The 19,682-nt window shown below is 38.7% G+C and overlaps 1 protein-coding gene across 6 annotated transcripts in view; it reads right to left on the reverse strand.

Moving 5' to 3' along the window:
- Positions 1-19,682, reverse strand: part of rho-5 (rhomboid-5) — a 318,955-nt gene that overhangs the window by 158,854 nt on the left and 140,419 nt on the right. For all 6 annotated transcript variants that reach the window (XR_008407475.2, XM_053780640.2, XM_053780642.2 and 3 more), the window contains one exon: positions 6,339-6,464. Coding sequence is in view for 5 of the 6 variants with exons in the window: in XM_053780640.2 (XP_053636615.1) it covers positions 6,339-6,464 (126 nt within the window). In the remaining variant the exon portion in view is untranslated. The remainder of the gene's footprint in view (positions 1-6,338; positions 6,465-19,682) is intronic.

Genomic DNA, 19,682 nt, shown 5'->3' on the forward strand with positions numbered 1-19,682 from the left:
TACAAAATGATGGTGAACTCAATTTTTTTGTGGGTGGGTGGGGGGGGGGGAGTTGTCATTCTTCCTTGATGGAAGATGGCTGATGTATTATAAAAACTTTCTACATACCACAGGTGCTCAGTATATTTAAAAGCAAGTTACTTTCTTCCACCTTATATGAGAAAATTATGATATATCAGTAAATGAATAGGAGACCAGGACTGAGCTCACTGCTGGTACTGTCATTAGTAGATGAGTGGGACACCAGGACTAAGCTCATTGCTAGTGCTGTCATCAGTAGATAAGTACATGACCAGGACTGAGCTCACTGCTGGTGCTGTCATCTCTCATGTTTAATATGGATGAACAGGACACATGCAACACTTTGTCTTTAGTGTCAAAAGTTTGTCTATATAACAGACTTCTTCAGCAGAATACAGGCGAGCATAACACTGAAGACAGTAGTAGTACTGAGGTGATCAGTCGCTCAGCCTTAGTGAGTGGAGGTCATTCCCTCCCTCTCTTAAGTTTAATTAAGATACACATATGTTGCATGTGTGTCTTATTCATCAATGTCTTATTACTGTATGCTATAAATAATACTTAAGCCATGCAGAATTAAATTTTGCTAGCAATAATTGATGAGTGTGCCTATACACCGCAATGTTTAATGTTTAAGACACTATCCTGTTTTCTTTTTGCTTTATATGAGTTAAATAAGACTGATATAATGAGCATACACATGTCATGTAACATGCACTGCACTTCATCACACACACTTGTCATGCACCATGCTTAGTTGAACATGATAAATCTGCACCTAATACAAATTAAAGTCGAAGATTCATTTCCACATGATACAATGTTTGTACAGAGATGGGTGACATTTGGTTGTGCATGCAGGAAATCCACGGTTATGCAGGGCACTTTGGGCGAGCTTAAGGGGCACATAAGTTCCTCCGTCTTCTAATAACATGTTAATTTTTCAACTATCATCTACCTTGTCCATAATTACTATTGCATTTGCTTTGTCTGTTTCACAAGGTGAAGTCTAGGATCTCTCCTTAATTCATGGTATAACTTAACAAATCTTTGAGGACAATTGTGTTGCAAAGGTCTGAGCATAGCTCAGACCTCTAAGCTTTCCTAGACTTCACCTTACAAAACAGACAAAGCAAATGCGATAGTAATTATGGACAAGGTAGATTATAGTGGAAAAATTAACATGTTATTAGAAGACGGAGGAACTTATGTGCCTCTTAAGTCCATTTTCTAATATTCTCGGTAGCACCAGGAATCATTTTGTAAAATTCACTGTCATGTGTTGTATTTGGAGCATCAGCCACCTCTGTTTCATGACAGTAACATTCAAAATGAAATAATTAACAGTGGAAACTTGTTTCACATGGCTCTGTTTAACAACATCACTGTAGCCTTGACCTTTTTTCTTTTTTTAGCACATCAATATTACAGGCCAGGAGTTATCCTACCTCAGTTTAATTCAGAGCTCAGCCCCAGTATATAAGGATGTGACCCACAACAGTTATGAGACCATTTCTTGCTTCTCTCACCTCACTATTACCAGAAGTAACTACAAGTGTATATAATCCTGAGTGGACATAGTAATGGATGGATAAATATAATTTAAATCATCACAAGTGAAGTGAACTGAACCACCAGTCCAAGTCTGTGAGATACCCAAGTCAGATTTCAATGTTCCACTATCTGCAAACATGATTGTATAGTTTTTTATTATTTACCAGTAAGTTATTCATAAAAAGCCTAAACATTAGCAAGGCAAGCATTGATCCTCTCAGTACAACAATTCTTTGATGAATATGTGGGCCAGCGGGCTACCAGCAGCAACAGCTTGGTTGACCAGGCAATCACCAGATATGCCTGGCCTAGGGCCGGGCTGCAGTAGGAAAACTCCTGAAACCCCTTTAAAGGTATATCAAAGGTATATCTCTCTGATGCCTTTTACTTCATATCACATTTTACTTTCAAACCAAAAATCTGTCATCCACTGGAAGTTTCCTTTTTATTCCTCGTATGTTTTGCAGTTTCTAGATTAGACTTATGAGAGGAACTCTACTGAAAGCTTGCTAGAAATTTAATTATATGCTAGCTTCCCATCCATTTCTTTTTTGAAAAATTTATTTGCCTGGTATACTGTAATAGTACAACTGATACACAGAAATACAGTGGACCCCCGCTTTACGATCACCTCCCAATGCGACCAATTATGTAAGTGTATTTATGTAAGTGCGTTTGTACGTGTATGTTTAGGGTCTGAAATGGACTAATCTAATTCACAATATTCCTTATGGGAACAAATTCGTTCAGTACTGGCACCTGAACATACTTCTGGAATAAAATAATATCGTAAACTGGGGGTCCACTGTATGGTGATCAAAACCAAACTGTTAATTACTTTTTGTCTCCAATTTCTGTATCCACTTTTCTCCTTTTCCAGTGTTTTCACAAAAACATTGATCAACCAGGTTGGCCAAGTGGAATATTTATCCCGCAAATTTTTTAAATAATAATAATAATATTATGAAAGTAGTTTATTAGATTATGTATTGGTGGATAAAAGGTTGATGGGTAGGCTCCAGGATGTACATGTTTATAGAGGGGCAACTGATATATCGGATCATTATTTAGTTGTAGCTACAGTTAGAGTAAGAGGTAGATGGGAAAAGAGGAAGGTGGCAACAACAAGTAAGAGGGAGGTGAAAGTGTATAAACTAAGGGAGGAGGAAGTTCGGGTGAGATATAAGCGACTATTGGCAGAAAGGTGGGCTAGTGCAAAGATGAGTAGTGGGGGGGTTGAAGAGGGTTGGAATAGTTTTAAAAATGCAGTATTAGAATGTGGGGCAGAAGTTTGTGGTTATAGGAGGGTGGGGGCAGGAGGAAAGAGGAGTGATTGGTGGAATGATGAAGTAAAGGGTGTGATAAAAGAGAAAAAGGTAGCTTATGAGAGGTTTTTACAAAGCAGAAGTGTTATAAGAAGAGCAGAGTATATGGAGAGTAAAATAAAGGTAAAGAAAGTGGTGAGAGAGTGCAAAAGGAGAGCAGATGATAGAGTGGGAGAGGCACTGTCAAGAAATTTTAATGAAAATAAGAAAAAATTTTGGAGTGAGTTAAACAAGTTAAGAAAGCCTAGGGAAAATATGGATTTGTCAGTTAAAAACAGAGTAGGGGAGTTAGTAGATGGGGAGATGGAGGTATTGGGTAGATGGCGAGAATATTTTGAGGAACTTTTAAATGTTAAGGAAGAAACAGAGGCAGTAATTTCATGCACTGGTCAGGGAGGTATACCATCTTTTAGAAGTGAAGAAGAGCAGAATGTAAGTGTGGGGGAGGTACGTGAGGCATTACGTAAAATGAAAGGGGGTAAAGCAGCTGGAACTGATGGGATTATGACAGAAATGTTAAAAGCAGGGGGGGATATAGTGTTGGAGTGGTTGGTACTTTTGTTTAATAAATGTATGAAAGAGGGGAAGGTACCTAGGGATTGGCAGAGAGCATGTATAGTCCCTTTATATAAAGGGAAAGGGGACAAAAGAGACTAAAAATTATAGAGGAATAAGCTTACTGAGTATACCAGGAAAAGTGTACGGTAGGGTTATAATTGAAAGAATTAGAGGTAAGACAGAATGTAGGATTGCGGATGAGCAAGGAGGTTTTAGAGTGGGTAGGGGATGTGTAGATCAGGTGTTTACATTGAAGCATATATGTGAACAGTATTTAGATAAAGATAGGGAAGTTTTTACTGCATTTATGGATTTAGAAAAGGCATATGATAGAGTGGATAGAGGAGCAATGTGGCAGATGTTGCAAGTATATGGAATAGGTGGTAAGTTATTAAATGCTGTAAAGAGTTTTTATGAGGATAGTGAGGCTCAGGTTAGGGTGTGTAGAAGAGAGGGAGAATACTTCCCGGTAAAAGTAGGTCTTAGACAGGGATGTGTAATGTCACCATGGTTGTTTAATATATTTATAGATGGGGTTGTTAAGGAAGTGAATGCTAGGGTGTTTGGGAGAGGGGTGGGATTAAATTATGGGGAATCAAATTCAAAATGGGAATTGACACAGTTACTTTTTGCTGATGATACTGTACTTATGGGAGATTCTAAAGAAAAATTGCAAAGGTTAGTGGATGAGTTTGGGAATGTGTGTAAAGGTAGAAAGTTGAAAGTGAACATAGAAAAGAGTAAGGTGATGAGGGTGTCAAATGATTTAGATAAAGAAAAATTGGATATCAAATTGGGGAGGAGGAGTATGGAAGAAGTGAATGTTTTCAGATACTTGGGAGTTGACGTGTCGGCAGATGGATTTATGAAGGATGAGGTTAATCATAGAATTGATGAGGGAAAAAAGGTGAGTGGTGCGTTGAGGTATATGTGGAGTCAAAAAACGTTATCTATGGAGGCAAAGAAGGGAATGTATGAAAGTATAGTAGTACCAACACTCTTATATGGGTGTGAAGCTTGGGTGGTAAATGCAGCAGCGAGGAGACGGTTAGAGGCAGTGGAGATGTCCTGTTTAAGGGCAATGTGTGGTGTAAATATTATGCAGAAAATTCGGAGTGTGGAAATTAGGAGAAGGTGTGGAGTTAATAAAAGTATTAGTCAGAGGGCAGAAGAGGGGTTGTTGAGGTGGTTTGGTCATTTAGAGAGAATGGATCAAAGTAGAATGACATGGAAAGCATATAAATCTATAGGGGAAGGATGGCGGGGTAGGGGTCGTCCTCGAAAGGGTTGGAGAGAGGGGGTAAAGGAGGTTTTGTGGGTAAGGGGCTTGGACTTCCAGCAAGCGTGCGTGAGCGTGTTAGATAGGAGTGAATGGAGACGAATGGTACTTGGGACCTGACGATCTGTTGGAGTGTGAGCAGGGTAATATTTAGTGAAGGGATTCAGGGAAACCGGTTATTTTCATACAGTCGGACTTGAGTCCTGGAAATGGGAAGTACAATGCCTGCACTTTAAAGGAGGGGTTTGGGATATTGGCAGTTTGGAGGGATATGTTGTGTATCTTTATATGTGTATGCTTCTAGACTGTTGTATTCTGAGCACCTCTGCAAAAACAGTGATAATGTGCGAGTGTGGTGAAAGTGTTGAATGATGATGAAAGTATTTTCTTTTTGGGGATTTTCTTTCTTTTTTGGGTCACCCTGCCTCGGTGGGAGACGGCCGACTTGTTGAAAAAAAAAAAAAAAAAAAAAAAAAATATTATGTATTATATAAATACAGTGGACCCCCGCATAACGATCACCTCCGAATGCGACCAATTATGTAAGTGTATTTATGTAAGTGCATTTGTACGTGTATGTTTGGGGGTCTGAAATGGACTAATCTACTTCACAATATTCCTTATAGGAACAAATTCGGTCAGTACTGGCACCTGAACATACTTCTGGAGTGAAAAAATATCGTTAACCGGGGGTCCACTGTATTAGCATAATGAGTACTATTTTGCTTTTTTTGTTTTTAACACACCAACTGCCTCTCACCAAGATACGGGGACCCTCTAAAAAGGAAATACATTCACTGTCATTCATTTAATAGCCATCATATTAGAAGTGTGCTGACATCACAGTTTTAGAGTTTTAGAGTTTTTAGAGTTTTAGAGTGCAGGCACCATACTCTCACCTCCAGAACTCAAGTTCAGATAACTTGTTTTCCCTGAATCCCTTCATAAATGTTACCTAGCTCATAATCCAACAATATATGAAGCCATAAAAACCATTTGTCTCCAACAGGCTTGGACACCCAACAGGCTCACACAAGCCTGTTGGGTGTTCAAGCCCCTAGCACACAAAACCTCCTTTACTCCCTCCCTCCAACCTTGTTTGTATAAGAATACAAATCTTAATACGAATACATTTTTCTGAGCTGGCAACTATTACAAACAATGTTGGCTGTTACAACAATGGTTTGCCTTCCCTCAACAATTTGATATATGTACATGCATATTTATGTAGCCAGTTTTTTTTCACTCAGACACTGCTGGACAGTCCATTTTGATCATGCATGTTTTTGATTTAGTGGTTCACACTGTATTGTGGGGTATATTCACAAAATACATGTGAAACATTTCAGTGCTTATCAAGATAATGTCTAGAAATAAGAAGTCCCAATTTAAAAATCATAATCAAATTTAAATGACACCTTAACTACATATTTAAATATCTGGAAATAAGCATAAAAAGAATTAATTAATTAACAGAACGAAAGCAAAAATGGCTGTCTCTATTCTAATTTGAATTCTACATTTATGACAGCTACAGTACACAGAGTCAAGCATGAAATACAGGTAATAATACAAGAGATGTGATGATGTACAAAACTTACAGAAACTACAAAGGAGAGACCATCCCAGGTCATCTTGGCAACCGAATCTTTCCCTCGGTGGGGCGGCTGCGGCAACGCTGCTCCATCTATGGAGTCGGACAGACCACTGCCCATTCCCTCCTGAAGCTGTAACAAGAAACATATACTCCATTCAAATTTATACCTCAATATTACAGTACATAATTTTACAATTTTACAGATGATAGAGTGGGAGAGGCACTGTCAAGAAATTTTAATGAAAATAAGAAAAAATTTTGGAGTGAGTTAAACAAGTTAAGAAAGCCTAGGGAAAGTATGGATTTGTCAGTTAAAAACAGAGTAGGGGAGTAGTAGATGGGGAGAGGGAGGTATTAGGTAGATGGCGAGAATATTTTGAGGAACTTTTAAATGTTGAGGAAGAAAGGGAGGCGGTAATTTCATGCACTGGTCAGGGAGGTATACAATCTTTTAGGAGTGAAGAAGAGCAGAATGTAAGTGTGGGGGAGGTAAGTGAGGCATTACATAGAATGAAAGGGGGTAAAGCAGCTGGAACTGATGGGATTATGACAGAAATGTTAAAAGCATGGAGGGATATAGTGTTGGAGTGGTTGGTACTTTTGTTTAATAAATGTATGAAAGAGGGGAAGGTACCTAGGGATTGGCGGAGAGCATGTCGGTATTTTATACCATTTTAATGTTCAGCATGTATAGTCCCTTTATATAAAGGGAAAGGGGACAAAAGAGATTGTAAAAATTATAGAGGAATAAGTTTACTGAGTATACAAGGAAAAGTGTACGGTAGGGTTATAATTGAAAGAATTAGAGGCAAGACAGAATGCAGGATAGCGGATGAGCAAGGAGGTTTCAGACTGGGTAGGGGATGTGTAGATCAAGTGTTTACATTGAAGCATATATGTGAACAGCATTTAGATAAAGGTAGGGAAGTTTTTATTGCATTTATGGATTTAGAAAAGGCATATGATAGAGTGGATAGAGGAGCAATGTGGCAGATGTTGCAAGTACATGTATATGGAATAGGTGGTAAGTTACTAAATGCTGTAAAGAGTTTTTATGAGGATAGTGAGGCTCAGGTTAGGGTGTGTAGAAGAGAGGGAGACTACTTCCCGGTAAAAGTAGGTCTTAGACAGGGATGTGTAATGTCACCATGGTTGTTTAATATATTTATAGATGGGGTTGTAAAAGAAGTAAATGCTAGGGTGTTCGGGAGAGGGGTGGGATTAAATTATGGGGAATCAAATTCAAAATGGGAATTGACACAGTTACTTTTTTGCTGATGATACTGTGCTTATGGAAGATTCTAAAGAAAAATTGCGAAGGTTAGTGGATGAGTTTGGGAATGTGTGTAAAGGTAGAAAGTTGAAAGTGAACATAGAAAAGAGTAAGGTGATGAGGGTATCAAATGATTTAGATAAAGAAAAATTGGATATCAAATTGGGGAGGAGGGGTATGGAAGAAGTGAATGTTTTCAGATACTTGGGAGTTGACGTGTCAGCGGAAGGATTTATGAAGGATGAGGTTAATCATAGAATTGATGAGGGAAAAAAAGGTGAGTGGTGCGTTGAGGTATATGTGGAGTCAAAAAACGTTATCTATGGAGGCAAAGAAGGGAATGTATGAAAGTACAGTAGTACCTACACTCTTACATGGGTGTGAAGCTTGGGTGGTAAATGCAGCAGCGAGGAGACGGTTGGAGGCAGTGGAGATGTCCTGTCTAAGGGCAATGTGTGGTGTAAATATTATGCAGAAAATTCGGAGTGTGGAAATTAGGAAAAGGTGTGGAGTTAATAAAACTATTTGTCAGAGGGCAGAAGAGGGGTTGTTGAGGTGGTTTGGTCATTTAGAGAGAATGGATCAAAGTAGAATGACATGGAAAGCATATAAATCCATAGGGGAAGGAAGGCGAGGTAGGGGTCGTCCTCGAAAGGGTTGGAGAGAGGGGGTAAAGGAGGTTTTGTGGGCGAGGGGCTTGAACTTCCAGCAAGCGTGCGTGAGCGTGTTAGATAGGAGTGAATGGAGACGTATAGTACTTGGGACCTGACGATCTGTTGGAGTGTGAGCAGGGTAATATTTAGCGAAGGGATTCAGGGAAAAAGATTATTTTCATATAGTTGGACTTGAGTCCTGGAAGTACAATGCCAGCACTTTAAAGGAGGGGTTTGGGATATTGGCAGTTTGGAGGAATATGTTGTGTATCTTTATACATATATGCTTCTAAACTGTTGTATTCTGAGCACCTCTGCAAAAACAGTGATAATGTGTGAGTGTGGTGAAAGTGTTGAATGATGATGAAAGCATTTTCTTTTTGGGGATTTTCTTTCTTTTTTGGGTCACCGTGCCTCGGTGGGAGACGGCCGACTTGTTGAACAAAAAAAAAAAAAAAAAAATTACAATACCACACATGCACTAACTACTGTAAGACACACGTGCAACAGTTAGGTATCTTTATTCTAAAATGTTTCGCCTACACAGTAGGTTTCTTCAGTCTTGAAGACAGTTTTCAAGGGTGAAGGACTGTTGACATCGTCTTTACATCTCTACTGCGTCTGCTCACTCTTCTGTACTCGACTGAAGAAGTCTACCGTGTAGGCAAAATGTTTCGGAATAAACATTTTTATTTTCAAAAAAAGCTGTTGTACATGTGTTTTACTTATTAACCTGTTGGTACTGTATACCATTTTCATGTTCATTAATTACTATATTTTGCGGCGTTGAAGACGCTATTTTTGTCCTAAAATAAGATTCCAAAATTTACCCAGCATCTTTAAGGCTGAAGATTACGTAAGAACATAAGATAGGATGAGCACCGTAGCAGGCCTACTAGCCCATGATAGGCAGGTCCAAGTCACACCCACATTGCTCAGAGGCCTCAACCTAAGCCTAGAGAAGTTTTTCAATTCTAAACAGTAATCTAAGCTCTTATATATGACCCAATAATGAATCATTTAACCCTTTCAGGGTCCTTGCGGCAGATCTACGGCTTTATGTTCAGGGTCCAAACCGTAGATCTACACCATGAGCTCAGCTCACTCTGATAAGCTGTGAGCAGTAAATTTGGGCATAGATATGAGAGAATACATCTATATGGTATGTGTGCACCACAAAAAACAAATCCTGCAGCACACAGTGCATAATGAGAGAAAAAAACTGAGACCGTAATTTTCGATTAAAACAGCGGCTTTGCAGTGTTTTTTCATATGTTTTTGTAGTTCTATTTGCAATTTCTTGGTCTCATTTGATAGAATGGAAGATATACTACATAAATAGAGATGATTTGAATGGTTTTAGTACTGAAAATAGCTTGAAACTGAGCCCAAAGTAGCAGAAATGTTCAAGAGTAAACAAATGACCTCACAAGTCTAATACATGACAGCTGGTAGGTCTAATATACATTCACAAAAGTGGTGATATTATTTATAAAATTATTACAGTATTGCATAACAGTAAATCTTCTATTTTTTTGGTTTGAATAAAAATTCATTATGTGAATAAAAAATAAAAATGGAATTAATTTATAAAGCCTGAAAATGTAACTAATGAACAGAGGAAATGTTAGTTTAGTGCCTGGAAAGTCTGCAATGTTTATTCTGGACCCTATTTTGAAACTGGAATATTTTGAACTTTGCATTAAACTGGCCAAATTACCAATTTCCAGTCGCTTTATTTTGTTGTTGAAACAGTTGACTTGGCGATTTCTTGTGCTCAATCGATAGAATAGAAGTAATACTAGTGAAATAGCTAAGAATTTGGTCGACTGGAATAATGTAATTGGCCTAAAATGGGAGTCAAAGTCGGCAAAATCGCCGATGCGTAAATACTGCTGACAAATCAAAATTTGCGAGAGCATAATTTCATTAATTTTCCATCAAATTTCGTACTTTTTGTTTTATTACCTTCGGAAAAAGATTCTCTACCATTTCATAAGAAAAAATAACAAAATTATTTTTTGAAAATTCTTGGACCCTGGTGCACACTTTGAAATTTGGCCTCTGGACCCTGAAAGGGTTAAACAATTTTGTGTAAAATATTGAATAACAAAATCGTAAAAAATTCTTTGGTGCTTAGCAGCAATAGGCAAAGGTAAACCAGGAAGGTCATTTATGTACAGTTCAGGATATTTATTAAAGGAAACATTTTCACAGCTTGTTGGTAAGTTTATTCAAGTACAGTGGACCCCCGGTTCGCGAAGTCATCGGTATCCAATAAATCCGGTATCCGAAGCATTACATCGCAAAAAATTTGCCTCGGTTCCCGTTACAAAACCCGGTATGCGATACGATTCTTACGAGACGTGTCCACGTGTGGCCTGAACTGCCCCATGTGTGCCAGTGTTTACAAGCCAGCCAGTGTGCGCGCATCTAAGGATACATTCGGTACATTCCATATTATCTATATTATCACTGTTTTTGGTGCTTGTTTCTGCAAAATAAGTCACCATGGGCCCCAAGAAAGCTTCTAGTGCCAACCCATCGAGACCAAGGGTGCTAATGACTATTGAAATGAAGAAAGAGATAACTGCAAAGTATGAAAGTGGAGTGCGTGTGTCGGACCTGGCCATGTTGTATAGTAAATCTCGATCAACCATCTCTACTATAGTGAGCAGGAAAATGGCAATCAAGGAAGCTGTTCTTGCAAAAGGTGCAACTGTGATTACAAAACAGCGATTCCCCTTCTAAACATTAAAAACTTCAACACTCTCCCCTCCTCCCATCCCACCAATCATCACCAGATCTTCATTAAAGGTAAGTGTCAATTATTCTATTGTGATTATTCTATTGTTATTATTGTTATTGTAATTATTCTATTGCATTAAACTTAATATTTCATGTGGTAAAAGTTTTTTTTTCATACTTTTGGGTGTCTTGCACGGATTAATTTGATTTCCATTATTTCTTATGGGGAAAATTGATTCGCTATCCGATAAATTTGCTTTACGATGAGCTCTCAGGAACGGATTAATAACGTGAACCAGGGGTCCACTGTACACATAAATACAGTTAGATAAATAATCATTCATAGAAGCATATGTGCAGATTATCTAAGATAACCCAAAAATGTCCTACCATTTCTCAAGGAGTCAAGGTAAACGAGGCATTGAAGTCGAAAAAACTACAGTAGTATCAATAGACTAATTCACCTGTTTACCGTCAAAATATCAGGTAATAATATCTTTGCTCACCTCAAACAATCATGATATTAAGGGAACATTATCAGATATAAAAAGCATATACATACAGTGAAACCCCGGGTTTCACCCGCCCTGGGAATCGGCCGCTTATTTCGGCCAAATGCATGCATGCAAGCAAGCAAGCAAGCCAGCCAGCCAGACAGACAGCCAGACAGCCAGACAGCCAGGCAGCCAGACAGCCAGACAGCCAGACAGCCAGCCAGCCAGCCAGCCAGCCAGCCAGCCAGCCAGCCAGCCAGCCAGCCAGCCAGCCAGCCAGCCAGCCAGCCAGCCAGGGGATTTGGAAGGATAAAACCATGGATTAAACCTTTCTGATCTACCAGAATGGAAAGGAGTTAGAAGTTAATTGGGGAAGCCAAACTGTGAAGTGAGATGGGAAGGGGAGTGTGTAATAAGGGGTTAACTGTAAGGGTTTTGTGAAGTTAAGAGAAAAGTGAGCAGTGAAGAGGGTTTTGAAGAGGAAATTTTACTAGTAATTCAGTGGTGATTGCTAAAGCAGATACTAAGTGTACTAGGGACTGGAAAAGAGAAATAAATATTATTGTATATGAGTAAAAGAGCGAAGAGTGAAAATGGCAGGCATTAGGGGGGTACAGGCTGCCATAATTATATTTATATTTCTTCTTCAATTCCATGAAGAAAGAAATCAGCCATGGGGGCTGGAAAAGGTGAATGGAGTAACAGCACCCTGGACAGTAAAAGCCCAACAGTTGCCATCCTACCAGAAAAGTAAATGTCACTATCCTGCAAGGTATGGCAACACCGCATACCCAAACAAAAACAGTGGCACACAGCTCTTATTGTAGCGCTCTTAAGTGGTGATATCCAAATTAATCCAGGACCTCAAACTATTGTGCAGAGGCAAAACAGACAGATAAATGACGGCGATAATGACGGTCTAGTAGCTAGGAATGATAACCTTAACTCCATATGTAATGCATACATAGGTCAATGTGAGACAATACAGCCATTATTATCTCAAACACTACCAAACAGGTGCATACACTGTACTAAAGTACGCATGAAAAACAGAAAAGGCACCTTATGTAAAATGTGTAAGGGGTGGGTGCATGATGGATGTATGTACAATTATAGCAACGGTGCCAGAATTCATTTTGTGTGTAACAAATGCACTTTGGCACAGTTACCCTTTAGCAGTGATGACATTGATTTACCTAATTTTAATACAAATGACCCATTGCCATATATTGATGATTATGATTGTTTTATGAAAACAGGCCTTCACTTTATTCATGTCAATGCAAGATCACTTCTTCCTAAATTGGCAGAGATTAGGATTCTAGCTAACAAAATTAGGGCGGCAGTTATAACCATCTCTGAATCTTGGTTGGATGATACGGTGACTGACGACGAGGTCAAAATAGATGGTTACAATATAAAACGCTTAGATAGGAACAGAAAGGGTGGTGGAGTATGTGCCTACATTAGAAATGACTTAGCTTACAACCCAAGACCTGATTTAAATAACAATAAACTGGAGATTCTATGGTTTGAAGTGCTGCTTCCTAAGACCAAACCCATCTTAGTAGGAACTAGTTACTGCCCTCCTACCCAGGACCAGTTCTTAGAAGACTTTTCCAGAGTCTTGTCCGGAGTTGAAAACAATTGCGAGACAATAATACTGGGCGACTTCAATATCTGTTTTCAGCAGCAAAATAACGGGCTATGCAAAAGGTATAAGCAAATTCTAGGATTAAATAGTTACACTCAACTAATTAATACTCCAACCCGGATCACACAGTTCTCAGCCACCCTAATTGACCACATACTTTGTAACCGCTCTGAGAACATTAGTCAGTCAGGCGTCATTACCACAGGTCTTAGTGATCATTTCATCATTTACTGCACCAGGAAAATCACTAGGGATAGGATAGGCCTACACAGGACAATAAAAATGAGGTCAACTAGAAACTACAGTAAAGAAACACTGGTAAATAGGCTACACAATTGTGACTGGACAGAGATAACAAGATGCACGGACGTAAACGATGCCTGGGAAAAATTCAAAACAATGTTCACTACCATCCTTGATAATATTGCACCAGTTAAAGAGGTTAGGATTAAACGAAGAACTGAACCCTGGATGAATACTGAGATATTAGATAATATGAAATTCAGAGACCAGCTGCTAAAAAGATTTAAAGCAAACAGACAGGATATTGCAGCACTAATTGAATTCCAAAGGGTGAGGAACAGAGTACAGAGACTTATAAAAGGAGCAAAGGCAAAGCACTACTGCTCAAAAATTGAAGAGTATAAGCATAACCCCAGAAAGCTCTGGCAACAACTAAAACAGTTGGGCTATAGCCATAAGCCAGTAGATAGGTCTAACATAGTACTCACTATCGATAATGAGGTATGCCACGAAACATCTAAGGTGGCAAATTGCTTTAATTCATACTACACATCTGTTGCATCAACACTAGTAAGTAAACTACCAGCTGCATCAAATACCTTTAACACAGACTCTGATAAGTTTCAAACATACTATACCAATAAAGGGGTAACCCCAAACAGTTGTCAACTAGTAAGTGTATCTCATGACTTTATTCAAAAACAACTAAGCAGGTTAAACCCAACTAAGAGCACAGGCCCTGATAACATCCCGTCTAAGTTCCTAAAAGATGGTGCTTCTGAACTGTCAATCCCTATTGCTCACATAATAAATCTATCAATCACCACTAATACCGTACCGGAGGGGTTCAAGGAGGCCAGAGTTACTCCTATCTTCAAGAAAAATAGTAGGTCTGATGTAAGCAACTATAGGCCTGTTAGTATACTCAGTATAATATCTAAAATTCTAGAGAGGGCGGTGTATTCTCAAGTAGTTAAGTACCTTAATGACAACAACATTCTCCATAGCAATCAATCGGGCTTTAGAAGATCCTACTCAACCGACACCTCCCTTATTAATCTGATGGATTACCTGAGAACTGAAATGTCAAAGGGGAACCTCATAGGTATGGTAACCTTAGACCTGCAAAAGGCCTTCGATACTGTCAACCACAATATATTATGTAATAAACTTCAAGCTATCGGTATAGGTTCTGTAGACTGGTTTAAGTCCTACCTTAGCAACAGGAGACAAATAGTCAAAATCAACAAAACAGAATCAGAACCCCTGCCGATAACATGTGGAGTTCCCCAAGGTAGTATTCTGGGTCCCTTATTATTCTTGTGTTATGTCAATGATATGCCTATCAGTGTCAAGTGCAAACTCCTACTGTATGCAGATGACAGTGCTCTGTTAGTGTCAGGTAAAGACCCACAAGATATTGCTAATGTTTTAACACTGGAACTGGAGTCCTGCAGCAAATGGTTAGTAGACAACAAACTATCATTACACCTAGGGAAAACTGAAGCCATTCTCTTTGGCACGAAACATAAACTGAGAAGGGTAAATAATTTTAATGTTCAATGTAATGGGGAGCCCATCACTTTGGTTTCATCAGTAAAATATTTGGGAATCCCCTTTGACCCATGCATGTCAGGAGAATTGATAGGGAACAGTGTAGTAAAGAAAGCGAATGCCAGACTGAAGTTCCTGTATAGACAAGCACAGTGTCTACCTACTGAGGCTCGCAGGACCCTATGTCTAGCCCTTATACAATGCCATATGGATTACGCTTGCTCTTCTTGGTACTCTGCCTTGACAAAAAAACTGAAAGATAGACTGCAAATCACCCAGAACAAAATCGTAAGATTCATCCTGGGGCTGGGACCAAGAGAACATGTAGGCCAGGATGAATTACAGCAGTTGGATATGCTGAATGTTGAAGACAGAGTAAAACAACTGAAGCTAAATCATGTTTATAAAATTGCTCACAAACAATGTCCAGAATATCTTGCTGTCAATTTTGTCAAGGTTGGGAACCAAAGCAATCATAGTACTAGGGGGAGAGAGCACAACTTTGTAGTACCCACAGTCAGTGGCCAGGCTTCAAACACCTTTTATTGTACAGCAATAAAGGAATGGAACAGACTGCCCACACATGTCAAAGCCAGTCATAGCATGAACCAGTTCAAGAAGAGTGCCAAAAGGTGTCTGATGAATGTAGCTACAGAAAGGGAGGGGAATGATTTTCTATTTTTTAGCTAACATACGTGTAAATTTTACCTTATTCCTAGTAATGACCCTCGTATTGTAGACAGTCTTAATGACCTTGGTGTAGTAGATAGTCTTTTTAGTATGATAATAAGATGTTATCTTCATTGTAGAATAATAAGAAAATATTATAACCTTTATATTATAATAATAAGGTAAAAGGACCCCAATGGAAATAAGTCACTCTGTCTGACTTTTTTGGGTTATCCTAGGTTCTCTACACATATGCTGCTATGTATGATAATTCTATGTAACTGTATTTGTGTATACCTGAATAAACTTACTTACTTACTTACTAGGTCACCCTGCCTTGGTGGGATACGACTGGTGTGTTGAAAAAAAAAAAAGTGAAAAAGATGACTGTCTCACATGTGTCTGTACTATGGCTAGCTGGCTGAAAAACTTACCAAGAGTTTCTTTCTATTTCAACGCTTTACACATCACAATGCAAGAACTATTTTTAAACACAAATTTGCCACTCTTAAATCCCCTACAACACTGAAAACCACTTTGAAAAATTGAAACCATCCCACTGCATATAAAACTAAAAAATAGCAAAAGCATTACCAGGGTTCCCAGTTTGCATGAAATGCTGTGCATCCTCTGGGCCTTCAGATTACTGTATGTTCTGTATATCCAGTAATTTGAACCAAAGAACTGTGTAAAATTATATTGTATTAATACAAATGACCAAAAAATGGACAATATCTGAACACGAACATATAAAACAATCAAAAACCTCAACAGCAACAGAACACTGATATAACAAATGCAGCAACAGCAGCAGCAGCAGCAGCAGCGGCAAGCATCCAGCATGATGATAACAGACATCACTGAACATACACAAGAGTGACAACTTGTGCAATCATAGGGATAAAAAACCTTTATATAAACTGCATGTATTGTGAAGACTAAAGAAAAAAATCTCATTATTTTACTCTTGACATAGAATTTCTAATTCAGAGTTCCCATATTAACCCTTTGAGGGTCCCAGCCGTAGTTCTACGACTTGTCTACAGGGTCCAAGAATTTTCAAAAAGTATAAAATTTTATGGAAAACTGACGAAATTACACTATCACAAATTTTACTGTCAGGGATAATTTATGCATCAGCAATTCTGCCCACTTTGACTCCTGTTTTAGGCCAATTACATTGTTGCAGCCGACCAAATTCTTAGTTATTTCACTAGTATCACTTCTATTTTACTGACTGAGCACAGGAAACTGCCCAATCGACTATTTCAACTACCCAATAAAGGGATCAGAATTTGGTAATTTGGCCAATTTAACACAAAGTTCAAAATACATGTATTCCAATTTCAAAACAGAGTCCAGAATAAACAATGTAGACATTCCTGGCACTAAAATAACATTTGCTCTGTTTATTAGTTATGTTTCCAGGCTGTACAGATGAATTTCATTTTGATTTTTTATTCACATAAAGAATTTTTATTCACACCAAAAAATAGAATATTTACTGTTATGCAATTTTTAATAAATGTATAAATAACATCAGTGCATTTGTGAACATAGATCAGATTCACCAGTTGATGTGTATTAACGCTTGATGTCATTTGTTTACTCTTGACCACCGGCAAAAATTGAACATTTCCGTTACTTTGAGCTCAATTTCAAGCTATTTTCAGTACTAAAACCAATCAAAATCATCTCTATATCTGTAATATATCTTCCATTCTATCAACTGAGACCAAGAAGCCATGAATACAACCATAAAAACCATACAAAAATACAGCACAAAGTTGCTGTTTTAATCCAAAAACACAGTCACATTTTTTTTCTCATTATACACTGCTTGCTGCAGGATTTGTTTTATATGATGCACACTTACCACATAGATTCATTCTCTCATATCTAGGCCCAAATTTACCACTCACAGCTTGGATCCAGGCTTCGGCTGTGGAACTGCAGGGCAACCCTCAAAGGGTTAAAAGCTTCATTCTCTACATGACTATCCATCTAACAATTTCTTTTTACCTCAAAGGCCATCTCCTGCCAAAGCAGGGTGACCCAAAGAAGAAACCACATTCACCATCATTCATTCAGTTGCCATTTCTCCAGAACTACTCTGACATCACAATTAAGATTACTCTCTGACTGCAACACCCTCACCCCTCCTTCACTGTGCAAGCACTGTTCTTACCGTCTCCAGGACTCAAGTCTGACTAATCAATTCCCCTGAATTCCTTCACATAAGTTACCTTACTCACACTCCAACATCACAAAATGCCTTGCAAAGAGATTATTATCATACAAGCTGCCACTCCCTGACCAGTAGATTAAACACACACACACTAACTTAGTTCAATAAACATTCCAGCAGTCCCTCAACTTATTCCCTATAGTAACTCCCTCTGATAATTAAGGACTATGCAAATTTACTCTTGATTTCCCCAAGGGCTCTACTGCTACATGTTCATACTGTACTACTACATCATTTATGCAACAAACCAGGATAATTTGTTTTCTGAAATTAGTGAGTAGTTGTGTGTGGATAAAGACACTGGTCGGAGAGGATCCTTATAAAACAATGTGTCACGCAAGGCTTTATCAAGTGTACTTGATAAAGCTTTATCAAGTAGACTTAGCTCAGCCTTGGGTGAAACACTGTATTACAATGATCCTCTGTAACCAGTGTCTTTGTACCCACTTGTTGGCTTTTGTTATTGTCTACCCAAATAGTTCCCTGTATTTAATGACTAGTGTCTTCTGTACTTCCCATCTCCAGGACTCAAGTCCGGCCTGCCGGTTTCCCTGAATCCCTTCATAAATGTTACTTTGCTCACACTCCAACAGCACGTCAAGTATTAAAAGCCATTTGTCTCCATTCACTCCTATCAAACACGCTCATGCATGCCTGCTGGAAGTCCAAGCCCCTAGCACACAAAACCTCCTTTACCCCCTCCCTCCAACCTTTCCTAGGCCGACCCCTACCCCGCCTTCCTTCCACTACAGACTGATACACTCTTGAAGTCATTCTGTTTCGCTCCATTCTCTCTACATGTCCGAACCACCTCAACAACCCTTCCTCAGCCCTCTGGACAACAGTTTTGGTAATCTCCTGGAGATGGGAAGTACAGTGCCTGCACTCTGAAGGAGGGGTGTTAATGTTGCAGTTTAAAAACTGTAGTGTAAAGCACCCTTCTGGCAAGACAGTGATGGAGTGAATGATGGTGAAAGTTTTTCTTTTTCGGGCCACCCTGCCTTGGTGGGAATCGGCCAGTGTGATAATAAATAAATAATACTCTTCTGTACTTCAAAAGTATATACGATTTACATCCCTTGTAACACACTGCTACTTTTTTAAATATGTGAGGAATTGCCAAAGTGGCAGGCGCAACCTGGTTCAAAGTGATTACCTATTTGTGATTACTGTAGCTATTTGTAATTATAACAGCAGAACACTGAACATGGTGTCCCATTTTCAGTGTTTAAGGTATCATAATTTATTTCAAAATTCTAATGATTATAGTACTTTTTTGTATCTTTGTGGTACTCTTTTTTTTTCCCTAAAATAACAGAGGCTTCTTGTCCTCCTTAATGGTGCTATGAGATCTTCTTTATCTATATTTTACATTCAATGTCTGCACACTTCTGGCAAGATGGTGACTGAATGAATGATGGTGAATGTGTTTTTTTCAGAGGGGTCACCATACCTCAGTGGGACACAGCTGGTATATTAAAACTTCGTAACTATAATACACCATTCCTTTCATCCCTCAACGTCAGTTAAATTTTTATCAGAAAAGTGATTACTTATGTGTGATTAAATACTTGTAGTTACAAGAACTTACTGATGATTAAAGTGTCCCATCCTCACAGTTATTAATTTTTTTTTTTATTTTCAGTAGCTGTTGTATTTACTACCATACCTCTTTTCATCACTCCCATTACTAGTGCAGACCAGTGTCCTCACTAGTGCAGACCAGTGTCCTCACTAGTACAGACCAGTGTCCTCACTAGTACAGACCAGTGTCCTCACTAGTGCAGACCAGTGTCCTCACTAGTGCAGACC

Source organism: Cherax quadricarinatus, chromosome 26 (assembly GCF_038502225.1).
Source record: "Cherax quadricarinatus isolate ZL_2023a chromosome 26, ASM3850222v1, whole genome shotgun sequence".
In the NCBI taxonomy this organism is placed as follows: domain Eukaryota; kingdom Metazoa; phylum Arthropoda; class Malacostraca; order Decapoda; family Parastacidae; genus Cherax; species Cherax quadricarinatus.